This window comes from Narcine bancroftii, chromosome 6 (genome assembly GCF_036971445.1).
Source record: "Narcine bancroftii isolate sNarBan1 chromosome 6, sNarBan1.hap1, whole genome shotgun sequence".
NCBI lineage: Eukaryota > Metazoa > Chordata > Chondrichthyes > Torpediniformes > Narcinidae > Narcine > Narcine bancroftii.
In genome coordinates this window covers 183836053-183860690 of record NC_091474.1, presented here as the reverse complement: position 1 = coordinate 183860690, position 24638 = coordinate 183836053, and the positions used below count along the sequence as shown (strand labels likewise).

At 41.0% G+C, this 24638-nt stretch overlaps 1 protein-coding gene across 7 annotated transcripts in view; it reads right to left on the bottom strand.

The window, feature by feature from the left end:
• Window positions 1-24638, bottom strand: part of nkain2 (sodium/potassium transporting ATPase interacting 2) — a 544966-nt gene that overhangs the window by 65452 nt on the left and 454876 nt on the right. For 6 of the 7 annotated variants that reach the window (XM_069886894.1, XM_069886898.1, XM_069886900.1 and 3 more), the window contains one exon: window positions 22170-22343. The exons of the other annotated variant lie outside the window; for it this stretch is intronic. In XM_069886894.1, the coding sequence (XP_069742995.1) occupies window positions 22170-22343 (174 nt within the window). The remainder of the gene's footprint in view (window positions 1-22169; window positions 22344-24638) is intronic. 7 annotated transcript variants of the gene reach the window in all.

Genomic DNA, 24638 nt, shown 5'->3' with positions numbered 1-24638 from the left:
ATATTCTGCCTGGAGATCAGTGATTAGAGGGGTTCTGCAGGGATCTGTTCTGAGATTTATGCCCTTTGTAATCTTTATAAATGATGGTTGAAGATGTGGAGGGGTGGGCTAGTAAGTTTGCAGATTGCACAAATGTTGAAGGTGTTGCGGATGGCAGAATCAGACATTTTGGCGACAACTGTTTGGCATCAAGTATTTTCACGCTGACATTATGGCAATGGACATTTGGCTGCCGGACATTTTGGTGAAAAAAAACAAACTTTTGTAGCCCTAGGACATTTTGGCACCAGCCAAAACAGTAATATTTCTGCATTCTCCTAACTTCGCAGTGACATATCTGCACTTCTCTCACCCTGCAGTAACATCTCTGCATTCTTCTCACCCCATGGTAACATCTCTGCACTCCCTTCATCCCGTGGTACATCTCTGCACTCCCCTCACCCCGCAGTGACATCCACCTAACTGTTAGCACCAAAATGTCCAATGCCAAATTGTGGGCAGCAAAATGTGCCAAATTGTGGAAGCCAAACTTTGGAGGCCAAAATGTCTGGTGCCAAAACGTGGGTGCCTAAATGTCCTAGACCCTGTGGATAGTGGAGAATGTTGCCATAGGTTACAACATGAGAGAGACAGGATGCAGAACTGGGTGAAAAAGTGGGAGATAGAGTTCAATACAGAAAAATGAAAAACTTTGGAAGATCAAACTTGAGGGCAGAGTATATGGTTGATAGCAGGGTTCTAAGCAATGTGGAGGGATTTTGGGTTCTAAGTCCATAGATTCCTTAAGGTTGTTGCGCAAGTTGATTAGGTGTTGAAGAAGGCATGGCCTTCTTCAGTCAGGTGTTTGAGTTCAAGAACCACAAGATAATAGAACATAGAACATTACAGCAGAATACAGGCACTTTGGCCCTTGATGTTGTGCTGACCTCTATATTCCCTCCCTCCAAATACTAAACCCTTCCTACCTCATTAAGCTCTCTCTAATTTTCTTTCATCCTTGTGCTTGTCTTAGAGGGGTAGGATCATGTAGGTCAGTACCATAGCATGGGTTGAATGGTCTGTATTGTGCTATACTGTACTTTGTTCTGGCAACTGTGGTCGAGAATTCACATCAGGTTGCGGACCACTGGATCGAGGCTGTCTGAATGGGTACCAAGCATTGGAGCAGGAATGGGAGAAGGTGCTAAGGGTGTTGAAGGTTTCCTGATCATATTGAGGTTCAGATCTGGAGCTCGGGTTCCCAATGATTTGGACTGGACTCTGTGTGGCTGTGCTGAAGGTGAATCCACAAACACTCTGGGACTTTTGCTTCTCTTTCTCTGTAAGATGTGCTTCAGACAATTTCTTCCGATGGTGAATCTGTCTGCATTACAGCAAACAAAAGCAAATTCCATATAATATTGCACTCTTTATTACATGACAATAAAGGGAATCTTGAAACTTGAATCTTGATACCCTGTATCTCTTTCCTGACAGGAGCATCTGAAAGATGCTGGTGGAAGGGGTCCTCAATGATTTTGCGCACCCTCTTTTTATCTTTTTTTAAAATAAAGCATTGAAACAGGCCAATTTGGACCTACGAGTCCATGAAACCCAATTTACAACCCATTAACCTCTACCCTGGTACATTTTTTGAAGGGTAGGAGGAAATAGGAGCCCCCAGAGAAAATCCATGCAGACATGGGGAGAAGGTACAAACTCCTTACAGACTAAGTTCCATATTCACCCAAACTGATGTTTTAACTAAGTCATACACTACATTAATAAAATGCAACTGTGCTGTTTTATAATAGTTCAAAAAATGGGGAGCTGCAAACCTCCTAAATCTTATTTCCACATTCATTTTTTCTAAAGAAACCCTTGCCATTTTCCCTTTCCAGAAAAAAATTCCTAACACGAACACTTAATTCCTTTAAAAATTTTTTGAGAAATTGCAATCGGAATTGATTAAAAATATATTGTATTCTAGGAAAAACATTGATCTTAACACAATTTTCCTATTAAGGTGATAGGTAACATATTCCATCTTTCCAGATCTCTTATTTTCTTTAATAATAATGAATAATTTAATTTAAATAAGTTTTTAAATTCTGGTTCCACACAAATACGTAAATATTTTATTCCAGTATCTGGCCATCTACAATCAATTACTCTCTTACATTGTGTATAATGTAAGTAAAATAAGGGGAAAAAAAATCACAAAACTTAATTTATAAATGGAATTCAAGATGGTCAATAGTGAATAGAGAAACTTTTATATTGAAACATTTAATTGAGCTTTGGAATAAGGTTGATAAAGCGATTGGAGGAGGAGGTTTAACGTCATGAAGAGCACCCTTACTTCAAAATAGACATTCTATTTTCTAAGGGAAATCAATTTTTAAAGATTTGGCAACATCACTGTATTAACAAGATTGAGGACTGTTTTGAAGTGGGCAAATTCATTACTTTTAGTAGAATGAAGTAGAATTTCAAGGTATCTGAGAATACCAGACTTTGTTATTACCAGGTTAATAGATATTTACGTGAAATTTTAGTCAAGATTTGTTATTTCCAGCAGGGACAGATGTGGAGTTATTGTTCTATAATAGAGATATAAAGAAATTTATTTCAGTAATGTATAGGTTGTTACAAAAGAAAGCTCAGAAAGTAGGGGTTCATAATTCAAAACAAAGATTTGAATAAGCAAATAGATGAGTGTAATTGGATTAGTTGTGGAGAGAAAATATGAAAAGCACAATAAATGTGAAGATAGGTTGGTACAATATAATTTTATTCATCAGTTATTTTTGACACCACAAAAGCTAAATAAATTGAAACAGATCTTTTCGGATTTATATTTTAGATGTGGACAGGAAGTTGGTACATTTCTGCATTCTACTTGGCAGTGTCCTAAAATTAAATCTTTTTGGTTGGAATTAGGTAATTTATTAGAACGAATATTGGAGGTTAAATTCCCACAGGATCCAATGTTATATTTATTGGGAGTTATTAGAGGGTTTAAACCTAAATTAAAACTGAATACGAATCAATTGAAGTTTGTTCAAACTGCTTTAGCAATAGCTAGAAAATGTACTGCTATGACTTGGAAGTCTGATACAGATTTGGGAATGGAGAGATGGCATGTGGAAGTTAGGAGTTCTATACCACTTGAGAAAATTACATAATTTAAGAGAAAGACATCACATATTTTGGAAAATATGGTGCCCATATTTACAAAGGGTGGGTATGAATATTTAAATGAAACTCAGACATTCCCTTTCTCCTAAAGGTCTCATGCAAATGTAGTTGCCGTTGGACCTTTCGAGACAAATGAGGAGATTTGAGGTTACTAATTAACTCATGAAGCTGGTGCTCTCTACTATCGCCACTCCAGAGTTTATTAGAAGAAGTGCTTAATAAAGAGTGCTCCTGTTGAAGGTCTCTTGTCCTACTCTTTTTTTGCTTTGTGGAGGGTTAGAATGGGGAGCGCGGGGGTTTATGGGGGAGGGATTCTTATTCATTTTTATTTTTCTTATATATACCACATGTATTTGAAATTAATTTGTATTATTGTAAAATATATGATTTTTTTGTGGTTTTAAATTTATAAATAAAATTTAATAAAACTCCTTACTGAAAGTGTGAGGTTTGTACCTAGTTCCATTCCTAATCACTGTCGCTGTAAAGGCAATGTGCTAATCACTACACCAACTGTGCCACCCTCTTCAGACAACAATCCTGGTAGATCATGTTGATGGGGGGAGGGAGAATACAGTGATTTTCTCTGCCACTCATGTTCCTGTGGATTGATCTGTGATCCATTTCTCTGCAGCAATCATACCACACTGTGATGCAGTTGGCTAGGACACTCTCGATAGAGCTCCTATAGAAGGTTGACATAATGGTGGCCAGTAGCCTTGCCTGTTTCATTCTTCTCAGCAAATGTAGTTGCCGTTGGACCTTTCGAGACAAATGAGGAGATTTGAGGTCACTAATTAAGTGAACTCATGAAGCTGGTGCTCTCTACTATTGCCACTCCAGAGTTATTGATGTGTAGTGGAGGGTGGTCATTTCTGGTCCTCCTGAAGCCCACCATCATCATCTTGTCCATGTTAAAGACTCAGGATGTTATTCTCTCACCATATCACGAGATTTTCTACCTTTTCTCTGTAGTGTGACTCATCATTCTTGCTGATGAGGCCAATGACTGTTGTGTCGGTAATGGAGGATTTAAACCATGCTTTTGCTTATGCAAGGCTGAGTATCAGTAACCTACTATTTGAGAATAATGTATGCATAATCTAAATTCCACCATGGGGCCCAGAGATGCATGTGAATCAGCAGACATAATCTAATTTACACCATGAGGCCCAGAGATGCAGTTGTCTTTTGTTGGTCGCAGACTGTCAGGAGACCTTGAAGATAAGTAAACCATTTATTCAAAGTGATAAACTATGAGTAAACAATTTTTGGGTAATATAAGCCATGGTCCCGCTGCTGAAGTTTCAGATTCTCTGAGGGGTGGAAACGTCTCTCAGCAAGAAGAAGAACTTCTAGAGTCCAACCGACGTCCCGGTCAGGGGAGGTGGAGAAGCTGCTACCGGCGCCCAGACAACCTACTACAAGTGTGCGATCGTTGCCTTGCTTCGGCAGTTGGGACCAGTCCAGGTGTTGATAAGTATAATTGGGAAGGGCTTGCATATTGTAGTTTGAAATCAGCTTAAGATTTTGTAATAAAGATTTGTATAAACTGAAGTGCTCTTGGCGTGTGTCTCTATTTTCTTTCGGTAGCTCAAACACAGTGACCAATCTAAAACGAACAAAGTGAGAGGTACAAGTTTACCCAGGACAGTGTCATCTGCAAACTTGATGTCTCTGTTGGAGCTGAATCTGCAGTCAAGGGTCAGTAGAGTGAACAGGAGCAGACTGAGCACACAGTTCTGAGGCACGCCAATGCTGAATGTGATGGTGCTCAACATTTTGCTACTGACCAGACAGACTATGGTCTTTCCATTAGGATGTCCAAAATCCAGTTACAGCAGGGCTAGTTTCATGGGGGAGGCATCCGTGGGCCATGCCCCCCTCGCGTTACTGTTCTCTCAATCCACCACAGCATTAGTATCACCGAGTGACATCATCAGAGTGAGTGTCACCGTAATGAATCACATGGTTTCATTGGCATGCACTATAATCATGTGCCTATGTCTGTTACTTTGGGGGGGTGGGGATGTGTGATGGTGGCGTATGGAGGTGGTTCATCACAGGTATAGCACCTGCACAAAATCCCCCAGCTGACTGAGTTCTCGAACGGCAGTTTGTGTCCCCCCACCCCAGCGGTTATCATAATGCCTTAATGCCCTCTGATTAAACGTTCTGACACTGACTCTGTGTTACAGAGAGGGGTGTTGAGTTCCAGCAAGCACCAGCTTCTGGGGAATGATCATATTAAGTAAAAGATAACCAAGATTTGAGGCCTGAGGCCTTTATCAGGAATCTATAAAAACAAATAGAGGCCTGAAAAAAATGGTGGAGGGAGGGGGAAGAGAAGAGGAGTGATGGAAGGGAAAGGGGGTGGAGCACAGGTAAAGAGATAAGAGGCCATAGGTGGATACAGGTGGGAGGGTAGAGAGAAAGAATCTGAGAGGGCTAAGGTTAGCTCATTAATCATAGAAGGAAAGGAAGGGGGTGAGGAGCTGGAGGAAAGGAGACACAGGTATAGGGAACATGAGAGACCAGGGGATGAGGGGTTAAGGGAAATTGTAGGTTGATATTATTGCCATCTGGTTCCTTCACGTGGTTCCTTCAAATTGCGGGTAGCCTCATTTGACCAGATTGAGGCCATGGAGAGACATTGCCACACTGATATGTCTAAGTTGCTCATCATATAAGTTTGCTTAGATGGAACAAAAGGCAGACCAGCAGCCAAACATCATAGCAGGAAGTGAACAACAATACCAAGAAGACCAAAGGAATCAGGGGAAGAAAACGCAGGCACAGAGTCACTCAGTCCAAATCTTCAGCATCAAAGCTGCCAAAGAGATCACCTTTATGGAGATGCTGGGAGGCATTGCTTGATCCACAAAAGCTTCTTACTGATTGATAACATCAATCCCTTGCTGTCAACTCATTCTCAAATCACACACAAAATGCAAAGTAATTTCAACCACTCCAGCATCAGCAGACTTTCTTCTCTGCAGGAATATTTTACAAACCATCTTTTGTAAGAGAAATAATATTACCACCTTACATTTTAGCCACAGTGCAACAAATAATGATTTCCAGGAATTTTCTTAAATCACAGATATTCTCCTTCCATAACCAGCAAGCTAAAGCTACCTCTTTTGTTCTTTGTCTCAGCAAACATCAAGGGCTTGTAACGTCACTGATTTGACATAACTTACAAATAAATAAAGAATATACGCACTAGTTTCTTTCAGCACAAGAAATCAACTTTCTTTTTATTATTCACTAGACACAACATTGCATTCTTCAACTCCACAAACATCACCCAGCTAAACCTTCTCATAGGCTGACTGCCACACAAGTGATCCTGATACTCTCACTCTCCTCCCAACGGAGGAGTACAAAAGCACAACAACGAACCTCCCCCCCCCCCCCCCACACCCCGCTACCAAGCCTCTGAGGAGGTGACTGATTGGAAATGTCCTGCAACATAATGTTTCGTTGAGCTGACAATTCGACCCTATCTCATACAATAGATGCATGGTCCGACTGGCAAGGGTGCGATTGGGCCTCTGACTCTGGTTCCGACGCAGAACATGGACCATCAATACATGCTGGCTTCAACCTGTCGATGGAAACCGTGTCAGGTTTTCCATTCCTGCTGATCATAAAAGTCTTTGGATGTTGTAAGACCTGAAAAGGACCATCATAAATAGGCTGAAGAGGTTTGTGAACAGCATCATGCTGGAGGAACACATGAGTACAATGTTGTAAATCATGCTGGATCATAGAGTGTTTTGCTTGGACTTGGATACACAAATTTGCCAAATGTAGTGCCATATACTAGCTTTGCTGCTGAGCATCCATGATCTGCCTTAACAGCAGTACGCACTCCAAGGAGAACCATGGGTAAACTTTCACTCTATGTAGATGCATCACCACCTGCTGTTAATGTTGCCTTCAATTGTTGATGGAAACACTCAAAGAGGCTGTGGGCCTGCGGATAGTCGCCATAGGGCAAATACAGGTAGTGCCCAGATCACAGAGAATTCGGAACAATGGGACTCAAACTGAAACCCTCGATCTATTGTAATAGTGACCAAAACACCAAAAGATGGAATTCAACGATCCACGAAAGCCCTAGCGACCATCTCCACAGAGATGTCAGTAATAGGATTGGACTCCCGCCACCCGGTAATCTGGTCTTCACACATGGCAGATAAGTATATCCTCAAGATGGTGGAAGCAGGCTAGCTAAGTCTAGATGCACATGCTGGAAAAGGGAATCCGGAACACAAAATCCCCCAGCTTGGACTTCAAGTGTCTGGAGACTTTAGAGCATTGACACGGCAAGCAGGTCCTTGACCATAATCCAACATACCATTTAATATGAGGTGAGATAAAATATTCTGTAACTAGTTTGATTGATGGTCTTCTATCAGAATGTGATAGATTGTGAAGAGAGTCAACAATCTCCCACCTCATAGGCACTGGCAAAAAAAGCCTAGGACTTCCTGTGGAAAAACTGCAGACTAACTTTTCATATGATTCATTCAGGATCACATCTTGAAGATGGAGATCAGAAATGATCTGGAGATACCGGATGAGATCAGGATGGGTGTGCTGAGCACGAGCCATGGCATTGAAATTGATGGAAGTAATTGTATGTAAGGTGTCAATGTTGTGTGTGGTCAGAGTGTCAGCTATGGCATTTGCTCTTCTTCGGATGTGCTGTATGTCCAATGAATATTGTAGGATTGAGTCCAAGTGCTTAATCCCTCTGGGTGAGTAGAGATGTGTGCTTGTACTTGTAGAATGCACAAGGTCTGTACAAGTGGAGAAAGGATGAGCTTCCAATAAAAAGTGGAAATGTTTCACTGCGAGATAAATGGCCAAGAGTTTTCAACCAAAGGTAATATATTTTTTCTGAGCCGGTGACAAAGCTTGGCTGAAAAAAATTGCCAGAGGTTCCAATTGCCCACGGACTCGTTGTCCTAAGGCTGCTCCCACAGCACTGACAGATGCACCTATGATAAGAGAGATCAAGATGGTTGGGCTTTTGATGTACAAGCATCGTAGCATTAGCAAGAGCAGTCTTCAAATCGCTGAAAGCCCACACAGCATTATCTCCCAAAGTTAATGGTATTTTGGACATGGAATTATTGGATCCTTTTAGTAGTTCAATGAGGGGTAAGAGAGATGCTGCAATATTTGGCTGGAATGGACAATAAAAATTCATCATGCCTAAAAATATGTCACAACTGACCATACATAATGGGTGTATAAAATTCTTGAAATTCTTGCACTTTCGATTCTTTGGGCAAAATACTATGTGGCATAATTCTACATTCCAAAAATATAAGATCAGCAGTGCCAAAAATGCATTTACTGGGATTGATCACAAGGCCAAACTCATCAAACCTCTGAAACAATGATATAAGTTGGCGCTTGTGCTTCTCTTCATCTACACTTGCGATCAGAATATCGTCGATGTAAACAAACACAAAATTGAGGCCGGCAAGTACAAGGTTCATAAACCACTGGAATGTCTGAGCTGCATTCCATAAACTGAATGGTATTCGCAGAAACTCAGATGTGCTGAAAGGGGTAATTACTGCTGTCTTTGCGACATCAGGAGTCTCAACTGGAATCTGATAGTAAGCTCATACTGGATCTAGTTTTGAAAATACATGTTTGCCATGGAGATTTGCTGAGAAATCTTGAAATTGGGAATGGTGTATCGGTCAAGTATGTTCAGGGCACGATAATCACCACAAGGCCTCTGTTACAAACTAATAACCCCTTTAATTTTGTTGGGGACTAGAGAGACTTTGATAGCACACACAACGCAACAGTAATGGCAAATTCACTTGACAATGGTAAATTCAAATAATAGTTTTATTAAACTATAATAACATGACACTTCTTAATTATCTCTAACTTCAACTCTAAATTTAAACCCTACTAAGTGCAAATGTAAATAAGTGTGTGTGTTAACATCCCAAAAGTGTAAAGTCAATTTTTAAAACTTCAGCATCATTTTCGTCTTGCATGAAGGTCTTAAATTTTCATTTCAGAAATAATTATAAAGAGCTTTTAATCATCAGGCCCTTTGAAACTCACACTTATTTTGATGAATTGTCCTTCAAAGATTTTCCTTCATAAAGGAGTGGCATTTTCTAGGCACAAATGAGAAGTGATTTACTTATTTAAAAGCCATTTATGTTGTATCTCCTGTGAATAGGATAATACAAACCCTGTCTTTCCAGGACAAATTTTCTTCTTCTTAAGCTTCACAGAGTTTTCTTCCACGATGAGGCTGCACTCTTTATTTTCAAAAGAGCAGTCAGAAAAGTGGTTTCCCTTTTGAAATCCACTTATTTTCTGTATTTCCCTTTTGTAAGAAGTAACACAGAACAGCACTTATTATGGTTACTGTAATCAACCCTGATTTCCTCATGGTTCCAACTCCTGTGTATGTGTCACACAGTCTTGACTTCTGAAAACTAATCCAAAAATATCTGAATTTAATATTTCTCAATGACCTCATCTCTGTTCAAGATGCTTAATTGCTTTTAAGAACCACACCTGGTACTTGAGTTTCAATTAAGAACACTTCTGTTCCATTATGGCTCTGCTTTCCAGATGCATCGACTCTGAGAATGAACTCTCTTCTCTGAGTACAATGGTGCTCTGTAAATGTATTGTGATCTGAGTGTGTAACCCTGTAACCAAACCACAACTAACCTAATACATAATTTCAAGAAATATAGCTTAACATTAACCTAAATATTAATATTAACACAGATTCATTACAACTGCCAATCCCTGGGAGATTTTTTTGGAACCATATACAATGGTGAAGCCCAGCAGCTGTCAGATCTGCAGACTATATCCAACTCTTTCATGTGGTTGAATTCCAATTTTGTGATTTTAAGATGGTCTGGGGGTAATCTACAAGTCTGCACTACCCCCTAAGTCTCTATATGACAATACGATGGGCTCACTTGAGCAAAGGTTGGAAAGGGCAGGAGACAGGTTGAGGGATCATCAGGCACCTGATGACATTGGAGGGATGACAGATGCAGTTCACTTGCATACAAGAGCTGTGGTCCACGACACAGTGAATTTTCAAATCCACCAACAAAGAAAAATGTGGCAAGAAATCTGCATCCAAAATGGAATTAGTCACATTTGCAACTGTGAAAACCCATCAAAAATGTTTCTTGAGACTGAAATCCAACATGAATTACCTCTGGCCATATGTTTGAATATGAGAATCATTCATGGCTGAAAAAAACTCATGACATTTTGGGATGCCTGCATTCCTCTGTGGTTGGAGGGACCACTGAAATCTCTGCATCGGAATCAACAAGAAACTGAACACTTGAGAGATGGTCTTTGAGGAAAAGATGGCAGCTGATGTGCCCATGGGCAGCAGTTGCCTCTACTGCCAGGCCTAATCATTTCCCGGCTGCCATTTGTAGAAGTCACAAGGTGGCTGATATGACCAGGTAACAGCACCAAATCTCTGGTGCTTCCAATAAAAAAAACACCGTCTTTCACCTCTACCATGTCCTCAACCATCACAATTCCAACCAAGTTGAAGGAAGGAATTCCATTGCATGCTCAAAGCCTGGACCTGCATAGTCAGTGCTCCTATTTTCTGCTCCAACAAGTTATCTTCAATTGATATGATGCTGGCGCTATCTTTGATTGTGAAGGTGCTGGCATTTCACAAGGTGCAGTAAGCAGCTGTTCCAGTTCCATTTGCTCCTGTTGACTAGGGGAAGAAGCCAGTCCTTCTATCCTCAATGCAGAGGCTGTGGACATAAGAACATAAGAAATAGGAGCAGGAGTCGGCTATCCGGCCCATCGAGCCTGCTCTGCCATTCAATAAGATCATGGCTGATCATTGACTCAACTCCACCTTCCCGCCTTTCCCCCAAATCCCTTATTCTTTTATTTTTGTAAAAATCTATCTAACTAAACTTTAAATATGTTTAATGATGTAGCCTCAACCACTTCCCTGGGTAGAGAATTCCACAGATTCACTACTCTCTGGGAAAAAGTTTTTCCTCATCTCCATCTTAAATTTACTCCCCTGAATCACCAACTGATTGAGGGTGGACATTCAAAAAGCATTCACCAAATGCTCTTGAAAATGACAAGGTAAACATCGGAGGAACCTCTGTTTCCAAAAATCATCTTTGACAGGGTCTGTTCCCTTAGCCTGCGCCACCTCCTCAACATCCGTGACGGTTCCCTATTGTCTAGGCTGTCGTTAGCTAGTAATTGGGCAATAAGAGTCTCCCTCAATTCCCTTCATAGCTGAGTATGCCACAGAATAGCACCTTATGCATTTCGTATGGGAGATTGCTGAGTAGATCCACTAAGGCATCCTCCACTTCACTGGCAATCTGCTCTGGAAGATATTCAACAAGTAAACTGTACTTCGTCTTCTGACTTGTCACACTGAAGGCAGAGAAACACGCTTCAAGGATAATGAACCATGCTGGTGTATTATTAATAAAAAAAGAGGGGAATCTTCAGTTTGAACTGCACCTGTTGGGTTTATCCTCATCAGTATCCATTTTAAATTAGAAGGTACTGTGAACACATGGGGTCACTGATTTATCACAGCTTACAAACAAATAAGGAATAAACTCACTCGTTCCTTTCAACACACCATGAAGTCGGCTTTCTTTCATTCACAAGACACAACATTCTTCAACTCCCCAAACACCACCCAGTGAAACTCCTCTGACCTTCTCATTGGCTCACTGCCACAAGTGTGATCCTGACCCTCTCACTCTCCTCCCAAGTATGCGACCGTGACAGACATTTTCAGAACAACACTATTAATTAAATAAGTTGAACTGTTATCATCATTCACAGGCCAACATATGAATGGTCACAGTGCCTTTTCCATCCGAGCATCCGCCACATCAAGAATTAACCTCAGGGGCAGAATATCGTCATGGCAGGCAGCTTCTCTCATTTGCAAATTTTACAGTTGCTCATCAAATGGCCCCTTAGAAAACTTGTATGTATGGAATGATAGTACATGTTTAATACAGTACTATACAGATAATGAAATGTGGAATACTCACTGAGGTTAAAAATACAATTTAAATTTAATATTTGAGCAGCAGCTATGGATATTGCTATTTCAGTTAATTACGATATACATGGCCTTGTTAGAAACTACAACCAAATCTCTCACCTTGCAGTCTATATGAGATATCAATCATTATTTTGCATCTGTAACTTAATAGTTTGGGATCCATACTCAAAAAAGTGTGTTTTTAACAAACTATCTTCAAAGGAAGCATGATATTAAAGCTTCAGACATCGTCCTTTGTGATTATTCAAACAACAATGATTTTCAATAAAGAACAATTCGTAACAGAAGGAGATGAGATATGACTTTGCTGCTGAATGTAACCTATAGGAGCAATTCAAAGTTGTAATTATGTTAAATTTCCAAAAGGCATCTTGACTCGTTCTTGGTAATTGAATGTGCCTATTATATGAATGGCACTATTGAGAGAGTGTAGGGAACAAAGTTCCTTGGCGTCCATTTAAAGACGATGTATCCTGGTCCTACAACACTTCCTCATGAGTTTGTGGAGCAGTACCTACATTGCCTAGGGAGGTTGAGGAGGGCTGGGCTACCGGCCACCATTCTAACAATGTTCTATAGGAGCACAATAGAGAATGTCCTCACTCTCTTTTATTGTGGTATGGGAGCTGCAAAGCATCAGATTGGACGTCAGTATGGAGTGCAATTAAAACTGCTGAGACGATCACTGGGGTCTCCTTCCTCTCTATCTGCGATATCTACAGGGATTGTTGCTTAAAGGGGGCTCAGAGAATCATCAAAGACCCTTACCATCCAGCCAGCAGTGGAGATGTGGAGGAGTATGAGGAGGAGGTGTTCCATGGTGTCCAGAGCAGTGGAGTTGTGGGTCCAGTGCAGGGGTCCTGGAGGATGAGTCATCCTGGATCGCGGGGAGCTTGTGGTGGATGATGCTGAGGCTTTGGACTCCAAGGGATAGAGAACTGTGTGGTGGTTACCTCTGAAGCTGGCAGACTTTTTACATCTAGAGTCTAGCAGATTCTGGTAAACTTGGCCTAAGATGGCACCAGCCTCACCGGACCGAGCAAACGCTTTCTTCACTCAAGCTAGCAAACATTTTAACACCTACTGATATTGCAACCTGTATTTACTGTGCCTATCTAGATTTTGATAATTAATATATTGTAGTACTGTATTTCTTTAGCTATTTAGAGTAATTTGGTGTAAATTGTAGTTTCAGTGAAAGAAAAATAGATTACTTCGGTGATGTTTTTGTGTCCTGCGGAGGATATAGTGGCGGCTAAGGTCCAAGATGGTGGCACGGCAGTCTCTTGCAGTGGCCTCTTCGGACCTGGTGCTACTGTACATCCGCTGTTTTTTGTAGTTTGTGCTGTTTTTATGTAGCACCGTGGTCTTGGAGAAACATTGTCTTGCTTTTTTTTAATGGTGGCACTGGTTTGCAGGATGATTTTAAAGCAACAAATAAAGTTGACCTTGAACTTAATAATTTGGTCTGCTAGGTCAGTGTGTGAGTGACTATGCTAGTCCAGTGCCAGAATTGTTCTGTGCTGTATGACTCTATGGATAAATGGATAGGAAGGTTTTAGAAGGACATTATCCAAATGCAGGCCCGTGGAATTCGCTCAGAATGACACTTGCTTGGCATGGACAAATTGGGCCGGAGCTCTTCTGTGCTGTATAATTCTATCATTCTCATTGTGGAGAGAAGAAAATAAGACTTTCAAATTGGAAAACTTAGCAGAGCAGCAGGGAATGGGAAAGAGAGGGAGAGGGAGGAAGTGAGAGAGAGATAGTGAGTGAATGAGAGAGAGAGAGGCAGAGCAGCAGGGAATAATATATAGAGAGAAACAAAGCAGTAAGGTTTGGGAAGAGAGAGACAGAGCAGTTGGGAATGGGGGAGAGGCAGAATTGTTGGGAATAAGAGAGAGAGAGAGAGAGAGAGAGAGAGAGAGGGAGAGAGGCAGAGCAGCAGGGAATAATATATAGAGAGAAACAAAGCAGTAAGGTTTGGGAAGAGAGAGACAGACCAGTTGGGAATGGGGGAGAGGCAGAATTGTTGGGAATAAGAGAGAGAGAGAGAGAGAGAGAGAGAGAGAGAGAGAGAGAGAGAGAGAGAGAGGCAGAGCAGCAGGGAATGGGATGGGTGAGCAGCAGGGGGAAAAAACAGAAAAGAGAATGGAGGCAGAAATAGGTTGTACATGTGCAAGCAAAGGTGTCGGCAAGCTGTTAAATCAAGACCCAGAAAAGGATGATAATGTATAAGTTGCAGCAACTCCCCATGACTACTTTCATTCGTTCATGGTATTTTTCATACCACTGGTATGCAGTATTGGGGAATGCTGCACTCTCCTTCCAGTATCACCTCCAGGTAGACTGAGGTTCTCCCTGGCTCCCTTGTGTACTTGTGTGGGTGATGTAATCCATCAGTTTCTGGAGATCTCATATTCCTAGCCCTCAATAATAAATTGTACAACTCCAAGTTCATGGCTATGTCAGCAACTGCGAGAAATTAATTTGGAACTTCATAGAAAAACATGCTGTTCTGAACAGCATTGCACAAGACAGCCCGGCCACACAGAGTTTAAATAGTGGTTATACATCACAATCTTCTCAGAACATTTTAAAATAGCACGAGAAAGCCATGCAACAATGTTTTGTTGCCCTAAAATTGGTGCAAATGTATTTTGAAACCATTTATGACAACTGCTCACACAAATCATTTTAATTGTGGTGTAATGGCTTGTGCACTGAGATTGCTCCCCTTTCCTGCATTACCAACCTGAACTGTTGGGTTGCTCCATTTCTTGCCTTCCTATAACTGCTGAGCTGCATTGGGCAAGTCAGGTGACTTTCTTATCATGTTTCAAATCTCAGGAATTGCTTGGGATATTCTCCTGATTTAGCAGCATCACGTACGGAAGTTTAAGTTTTCTTCATACGTTATAGGAAGAGAGTTGGGCAGCGCTTTGGAGGAAACCCTTATTTTATGTGCAATAAACACAATGTCTACTCAAAATGTGCTCGGGGAATTCTCAGCAGATTCATAAATGCCAGTATGAGTCTTGAAACAAATTTGGATTTGATTCTCCTTTCAATTTGACTAATGTCAATATAATTGGGGGAAAAAAACTGGCTGGGAAATGACTGACTCTGAAGGGACTGTCTTTTGTTTCTTTTCCTCTCTTACTGTAAGGGATGCTGGGCGACACTAATGGCAACTCTTTCTTTGCCTTTCAGCAGGCAGAGGGGAATTTTGTGAAATATTACATGTTCTGCACTGTTATGTGACAATAAAGGAATCTTAAATCGTCCATGCTTTCTACCATATTTGTTTTTTTTTAATTTCAGATGTATTTTTTTCAGATTTTAGATTTATTGTCAGAGTACAGACATGACATCAGATACAACCCTGATATTCTTTTTTCCTGCAGGCGAGGGAGAATTACCACTTAATGGCAGAGCAAAAAATGACTCAACGTACAGACATAAACAAATAGAAAAATGTAATCAAATTGTGCAATGCAGAGAGAATTAAAAAAATTAACAAAGCACAAAATAAGCGTCCTTAAATAAGTCTCTGATTGAGTTTGTTGTTGAGGAGTCTAATGCTGGAGGGGTAGCAGTTGTTCCTGAACCTGGTGGTGTGATTCATGTGACACCCATACCTCTTTCATGATGGTAGCAGTGAGAACAGAGCATGTGCTGGGTGGTGAGGATCTTTGATGATTGCTGCTGCTCTCCAATGGCAGTGTCCTCTATAGATGATCTTGATAGTGGGGAGCATTTTGCCTGTGATGTCCTGAGTTGTGTCAACTAACTTTTATGCTAGGGCATTGGTGTCCCCATACCAGATTATGATGCAGTCGGTCAGCACACTTTCCACCACAAATCTGTAGAAATTTTCGAGGGGTTTTTGGTGTCATACCAAACCTCTGCAAACTCCTGTGGAAGTAAAGGCACTGACATGCTTTCTTTGTGATACCATTAGTGTGATGAGTCCAGGAAAGTTCCTCTAAGATAGTGACTCCCAAGAACTTAAATTTGCTCATCCTCTCTACCTCTGATCCCCCAATGATCACTGGTTTGTACACCTCTGGATTTCCCTTCCTGAAGTCAGCAATTAGCTCCTTAGTTTTGGTGACATTGAGAGCAAGGTTGTTGTTGGTGCACCATTCAGCCAAGTTTTCAATCTTCCTCCTGAATGCTGACTCATCACCTCTCTTTATTTATCAACCTTTCTTTACTTATCTAGCTAAGATCCAAACAACAGTTCCTATCTGTGCAATTGATAGATCTGTAGTTTGGATCTTGGTTTGCATATTAATACAGATGTTTTCCTTATACTAACATTATTACCAACAAAGCAAGTAAATTTAATTCCCATCAGTCTAATTAAAAAGAGCAGATATTATCTTACTTATGTCAGCAAGTATAATAGACCATTGCTCTGAAAGAATATCAGACCAGAAACCATGCTCTAACAGTTCATATCCAGGGGACATTAAGAAATTAATACAGCATAAATCATGAAATATACATATGCCATGTGGGTTTGATGCTTATTCAAGTTTAAGCAGATGGGTTTATTTTAGATTAACTTAAAAATTCCATCTCCTTTGTCCTCTCTTCTAATGTTCTGAATTTCTGCCTTCATATCAATAACATTTTTCATTAATTATGTCCTGAGGCAATTGGAAAATGAAAGCATTGACTATAGTGCACAGTTGTGTGAATGAGTGGGAAGAATATTGAGAGCATGGCATGTTCCCTTCATCAAAAAGGACATGCCATATATCAGACAGCATAATCCTTACTTCTCTTATCAGCATAGTCTGATTCATGGGTAAAAACCGGGAACTCCCGATCCTGTGGGGGCCCGCAACTACGGATGCTGGTTTGATAATGGAGTGGCACGGTTCGCCACATCACCCCCACCCCCCAAGATCCGGAGTTTGGAGGTGAAACCACAGTCTCACCTATACAGCTAGAACTGGCTGGCGGATGCATCCTGCGCCAGGGACATCCCAACTGTACTGGCTGACCTAGGTCCGCATGTGCCATCTTTAGTCAATCTACTGAAACCATTTCTTGCCTGCCGCCAATGTCTAAAAAATGTGGAGGTGTCATTCTGAACCACCTTGAAAGGACCTTCATATGCCCTGTGTGCATCCCTGCACAGGAATACATAAAGGTAGTCCTTGAGTTCAGGTGGCTAGGATAGGTACCAGTGAACCCACCTTAAGAGTGTGAGTATGAAGCCATCAGCCACTGTTGGTATTAACCACACCTGGTTAATAGAGGGTGGGGGGGGGGGTGGTACTACACTTGCAGTTATTTTGAGGGTGGATATTTCTGTTTTAGTTTAAGAGTTTTTTTTTGGGGGGGGGGTTTATATATACTTAAAAGTAGTTTGGAGCCTTTCTTGAATTTGTATTTTTATTGTGTGCCTGATTTATTGTAGTTAAAATGTCTAACTTAAATTTTGCAACTTTTAATGTTAGGCGTTTGAATAATCCGATAAAAAGGAAGCATGTATTAGCTTATATTAAGAAAATGAAAGTGGACATTGCTTTTTTACAAGAAACTCATTTGACTGAAAAAGAACATTCAAAATTAAAAAGGGACTGGGATGGCCAAGTTATTTCATCTTCTTTTAATTCTAAAGCTTGTGGAGTGGCAATTTTAATTCCTAAAAATTTGCCTTTTACATTAGATTTAATGTCGGAAAAGAAGGGTAGGGTATTGATGGTTAATTGTAAGATTTTTGCTGAAGCATGGACGTTGTTAAATGTTTATGCTCCTAATGTAGATGAGGAAAAGTTTATTACTGAAACTTTTTTGGCATTGAATCAAACGAATGATAATATATTGGTGGGAGGATATTATAATTGTTGTTTGGAACCTTTGTTGGATAAATCCCCAAAGCCTGTAAAAAAATTAAAGATGGGTGAGCATTTGGCGGAGGTTATGAAAGATTTAAATTTGGTGGAAATTTGGAGAAGGTTGAATCCGATTGAAAAAGATTTTTCGTTTTATTCAGCTAGACATGAATCTTTTTCAAGAATTGATTTTTTAAAATACCTGCCCAATTGCAAGGGAGAATAATTAATGCTGATTATAAAAGTCAAATGTTGTCAGATCATTCATGTTCATTAATTTCATGTACTAGCTCTGATATGGTTCAAACTAGTTATATATGGAGATTTAATATTGCATTGTTGAAATAGCTTGAATTTGTTATTCATATTTAAAATGTATGGGTCCTAGTATCTGTTAATTTACATACATTAATTATTTTTATATATGTATTATTAAGGAACTTATTTTTGTAAAAGGCTCCATTATTATGTAGAAGTAGGGGCAGTTTAGGTCTTTTTTAGGGGGTAGAGGGGTGGGGGATGGGTTGTTTATTAATTCACTAATTTATGATTTTGTATTTTACTAATGTACTTTTGTAAAAGGGGATTTTTTTTGTATTTTTAAAATTATAAATAAAGTTTTAAAAAAAGAGTGTGAGTACCAAAGTGGGAGATTCCTGCTATCTACATCTTGCTGAAATGAAATCCCCTGGGACTATTAGGGGGCTTCTGTAAACCAATTCTGTGGAGGACATAGCTACATCTTCCTTCAGTGTGGTAAAAGATACCTAAAAGTACCCAAGGCAGTTCATTTATCCAATCTGGTGCCTTAAGATGTGCCAATGAGAGGTGTTTTCATATGACAGTGAAAACTTTCCACTAAGCCACTGGACTGGGGATGATAGGTGGCTGACCATTGCAGTTGTGTGCCCACAACTGTGCAATTATGGACCATAACTTGGACATAAACTGAGCTCCTCTGTCAGAGGAGATAAGCATAGGTAGTCGAAAACACGATGATGGCTCTTGCACAAGCTGAGGCGGAGGTGTCAGAGAGTGGGACAAACTCTAGCCATCTCATGAACCTGTCTACTATTGTGAACGGGTGAGTAGTGCCCTTGGGCGAGGACAATGGGCCGACAATATCCATGTGGATGTGATTAAACCTGCACTAAATGGGTGCAAAAACCTGTCATGGGGTTTGGTGTGGTGCTGAACTTTTTGCGTCTGGCACTGGATGCATATCCTTGCCCAAATGCTGACTTGCTTATGCAGGCGATGCCACATCAATTTGCCAGCCATGAGCCTTATTGTCAACCTAAATGAAGGGTGAGCCAAACTGTGTATGACATCAAACACCCGACATCGCAACGCAGCAGGTAAAATGGTTGGCCAGTGGATACGTCACAAAATAGGGAGGCATTTGCTGGATCAAAATGTATGTCCTCCAAGTTCAGTCCTGATATGGCAGTGCAATACATGAACATCTCTTCATCTTCCTGCTAAGCTGCTGCCAAAGCCGTGTAGTCTATAGCAGGAGCAGGTGAATGGAGGCGAGTGATGGTGGTGTGGGACAACGTGTCAGTGACTAGATTGTTCTTCCCAGCTATGTATTTTATCGTCATCATAAACTCTGAAATGTAGGAGAGTTGTTGTTGTTGTCGTGCTGAACACAGATCTGACTTCATGGTGAAGGTGAAACTCAATGGCTTGTGATCCATGAATCCTGTGCTCTCTAGGAAACTGAAAATGCCACATGGCCAAGAAGAGCACAACGAGTACCCTGTCAAAAACACTATACCTTTGCTCCAGTTGTCTCAAATGATGATTAAAGAATGCTAGTGATTTCAAGATGCCGTTGATGAGCTGCTCCAGGACCCTGCCTACTGCAGTGCCTGATGCATCTACCATCAGAGCTGTTGGCACATCAACCCTCGAATGCATGAGCATACCGGCCCTCGCTAGCGCTTCTTTGGCAGCCTCGAATGCGGCTGCGGCCTCATCATTCAATTTCAGTTCCTTGGGATGTCTGGACAAGAGTTTGAAAAGTGGCTGCATAACTTTGGGTGCACCTGGCATGAAATGATGGTAAAAGTTAATCATGCCAACGAACTCCTCAGGCCTTTAATGGTAGAGGGTTTTGGAAATTGGCAAATGACTTTGACCCAGGAAGGAAGTGGAACCGCTTCATGTTGACTGATGCGGTGGCCGAGAAAATCATTTGGTTGATCGCTAATCTGTGGTCATCTGTTCGCTGACATAGTTGATGGAGATGAGACCTGGTGATAAGGATGTTGTCCAAATAAATTAATATGAAATCCAGGCCCTGGATAACTATGTTCACTAGAATTTGAAATGTCTAGGCCACATTTTTTTAAATTGAAAGGCATAGGGAGGAATTAAAATGGTCCAAATGGGGCAATTAAGGCAGTCTTAGGAATGTTGTCCAGGTGAACTGGGATCTGATGGTACCCATATACCTGGTTGATTTTGGAGAAAATCTTAGCACCTTGAAGGATCACAGAGAAATCCTGTATATGGGGAACTGGGTAGCAATCTGCTGTAGTGATGTTATTCAGACGCCAATAGTCCCCACAAGGTCTTCACTCTCTAGACATCTTAGGTACCATATGCAGTGGTGATGCCCAAGGGCTGCCAGAGTGGTGACCAATCCCCATTTCCTCCAAATGTTGGAATTTGTCTTTAGCCAATCACAATTTATCCAGAGGTATCCTGCACGCTTGAGCATGCAGGGGACGTCCATGATTTGGCATGTGGTGCTGTACTCCATGTTGAGAAATGCGGAGTAATAATGCTGGGAAATTCCACTAGGATTCTTGTGTATTTATTGTCTGAGAGAATCACCGAGTTAAGTGAGGTGCGGGCAATGCTGTGGGGTGCAAGGCGAAAGACTGAAAAGTCTTTGAATTAACAAGGCGGCGACCTTTGAGATCTACTAGAAGGGACTGTGATCACAAAAACGTCAGCTCCCAGGAGTGGCTGTGATACATCAGCAATGATGAAGGCCTAGCTGAATCATGATGAGCTGAAATTGAGTGGTATTGTCTATGACCTGTACGTCCGGATGCTGCTGTTGTTGGCAGATGTGAGAGGAGGGCTCATCTTTCCTGGGCTGGAGGCGGGAAACACGCTAACCTCTGCTCCAGTGTTGACCAAGAACCGATGGCCTGAGTGTCAATCCCAGAGGAAAAGGAGGTTGTTCTTCTGGCTGGGCATCGCAGCCACTACCGCTGGCTGGCCTTGGCATTTCTGATGGTAAGAGCACCACTGCTCTCTGTCTGGGTTGCGTCCGGAAAGTCTGACACTGCACTATTATCCAGAGTGGGCAGGGTTCATGTCCTTTGCTGAGATACCGCTATGCATCCAACCAAAAGTCTACCATGCTGTGTAGTATGCTACATCTCATCAGCACGGGCTGCTAAGCAATGGGGGGTCATTAAAGTCTTCATCTATAATCATCAAGTGGATGTCTTCTGGCATTTGCTCGAGACAAAGTTGCTCTAAAAGCAGACAGGGATTGTGTCTGTCCATGAGTGCCAGCATCGCCTTAATTAGTTTGGAAAGAGTGCATGTTGCCCAGACCATCCATATAGAGTAGTTGTGCTGCCCTGTTGTGTCAAGAAAGGCTGAAAATACTTATGATATGGCTTCATACCTGTTATTGCCTGGAGGCTAGCATAATAAATTAACAATGTGGTGTCTTGGTCCAGCGATGCAATGACATAGTAATACTTTGTTATGTCAGCTGTAATCTGGCATAGATGGAACTGGGCCTCGGCCTGCTCAAAACAGACTTGTGGCTACGAGGTCCAAAATACTGGAAGTTTGAGCGTAACAGCATTCTGTGCATCCATAGTGAGGTCCAAAATATCATTTGGACCATCAGGGTCACCAGTATAGAGAGTGGTGCAGTGAATAAAGCACAACAGAAGATGTCTGTCAGTTGAAGCAACAGAACAGTTAATGAAATCTTTGCAGAAGTTTAAATAATTGCAGTTGGTGCGCTATCACAATCATCTGACCTCTGAAGTCACGCACCTCCCAGAGTTCTTTGTGCCCTCCAGCCACTGGGAATTCATGATCCTGTGGGGGCCCACAGCTATGGACGGACGCAGGTTTGATAATGGAGTGGTGTGGTTCGTCACAATATAATTGGGCAGCATGTGTTTAAATGTCCAGAATAGGCTTCTATCATGCTGTAAATAAATTTAAAATTTAAAATTCTCAGACTAAATTGTATTAATTGGTGCTGAATATACACATGAAACAAAGTTAAATTCATTTTCCTCAAATTAATTCATTTTAATTTAATTGTTATTTTTTTAAACAGACCCTTCTGGGTCACAAGCCCCTGTCACCCAAATACACTCATGTGACCAATTAACTTACTAACCCTGTACATCTTTGGAATGTGTGAGGAAATCAGAGAAAACCCATATAGATATGGGTATCATGTACAAACTCCTGAGACAGCACTGGATTCGAACCCGAATCATTGATTTTGTAAATAGCCTTGCCTAACCACTATATTAACTGTGCCGTAATCTTAGTTCAATGAGGTAGAAGGTGTGAATTCAAACTATTAATATCATAAGGTGTCGGCAATAAATATTTGGACAATCAACTAATTCCAGTAGATTTTGGCACACATTTCCTCATTTTAATTAGAAAATTGTTGTGATACAAGTACACTTCGGTGTGTCATTCTCATTTTTATGTATTATCTATATTATTTGCTTAAAATAAAACTATTTTATTTCTCTACCATAACAATTAAAGAATAAGTCAATTTATTATTATTTTCTGTGGAAAATCCATGTGATAGTTACTGGCTATTTTATTTTTTATTTTCTTTTATATTTTTATTGATTTTCAGTAATAATAAGTTTGTACAGTACAATTATGGAATGTGCTACAGAAAAAAAAAACACTGTGAGAATAATCATAAATTCCCAAGGCACAGCCACAATAATAAAGAATGGATGTAATAAATGTAAAAATTTCAAACCCCTGATCCCAAACAAGGTTGAAAGTTAATGTTGATGAAACAAGGTAGCTCACTCTGAAGTGGGACAACACAGTGCCAAAAATTCTATATTAACATTGAACCTAAGATTATGGTAATAGTCCATGAACGGGCCCCATGATATTTGGAATCTAATGTTTAAATCATTAATTGTGTATCTATTTTTTTCCTATGGATTAAGGAAGCATCACTTATTTTGCACTTATCCTAACAAGGAATCACATCTGAGTAAAAACGAGAATAATTACATCTGAGTAAAAATGAGAAAATTTGAGTTTATACATGTACCACTTTGAATTGCATCAGACAGTAGTGAGCGGACAGAGATGTAGTGTTAATCAGTTTGAAGATACCCAAACCTCATTGGATAGTGAAAGGTTCAAATCCTGCTGCCAGGCCTTCTTAATCTGGACTAAAGGGACATGTCTTAGACCAGTCAATTTGTCACAAATAACAGATATTAACCATTTACCGGAAGGCTGTATTCCAAAAATTGCATCAAGAATATTCACCTCAGGTGTTCTAGGAAAATCAGGAATTTGAGATTGAATAAAATGCCTGATTTGTAAATATATTTTCTTATTCAATATTTTTATTAACATTGAAATTTAATGTCAAAAAATACAGAGTTCATAAGGATATATGTTAAAAATCAAAAAGATTTTTCTTTGGCTTGGCTTCGCGGACGAAGATTTACGGAGGGGGTAAAAAGTCCACGTCAGCTGCAGGCTCGTTTGTGGCTGACCAGTCCGATGCGGGACAGGCAGACACGATTGCAGCGGTTGCAAGGGAAAATTGGTTGGTTGGGGTTGGGTGTTGGGTTTTTCCTCCTTTGCCTTTTGTCAGTGAGGTGGGCTCTGCGGTCTTCTTCAAAGGAGGCTGCTGCCCGCCAAACTGTGAGGCGCCAAGATGCACGGTTTGAGGCGTTATCAGCCCACTGGCGGTGGTCAATGTGGCAGGCACCAAGAGATTTCTTTAGGCAGTCCTTGTACCTTTTCTTTGGTGCACCTCTGTCACGGTGGCCAGTGGAGAGCTCGCCATATAATACGATCTTGGGAAGGCGATGGTCCTCCATTCTGGAGACGTGACCCATCCAGCACAGCTGGATCTTCAGCAGCGTGGACTCGATGCTGTCGACCTCTGCCATCTCGAGTACCTCGACGTTAGGGGTGTGAGCGCTCCAATGGATGTTGAGGATGGAGCGGAGACAACGCTGGTGGAAGCGTTCTAGGAGCCGTAGGTGGTGCCGGTAGAGGACCCATGATTCGGAGCCGAACAGGAGTGTGGGTATGACAACGGCTCTGTATACGCTTATCTTTGTGAGGTTTTTCAGTTGGTTGTTTTTCCAGACTCTTTTGTGTAGTCTTCCAAAGGCGCTATTTGCCTTGGCGAGTCTGTTGTCTATCTCATTGTCGATCCTTGCATCTGATGAAATGGTGCAGACGAGATAGGTAAACTGGTTGAC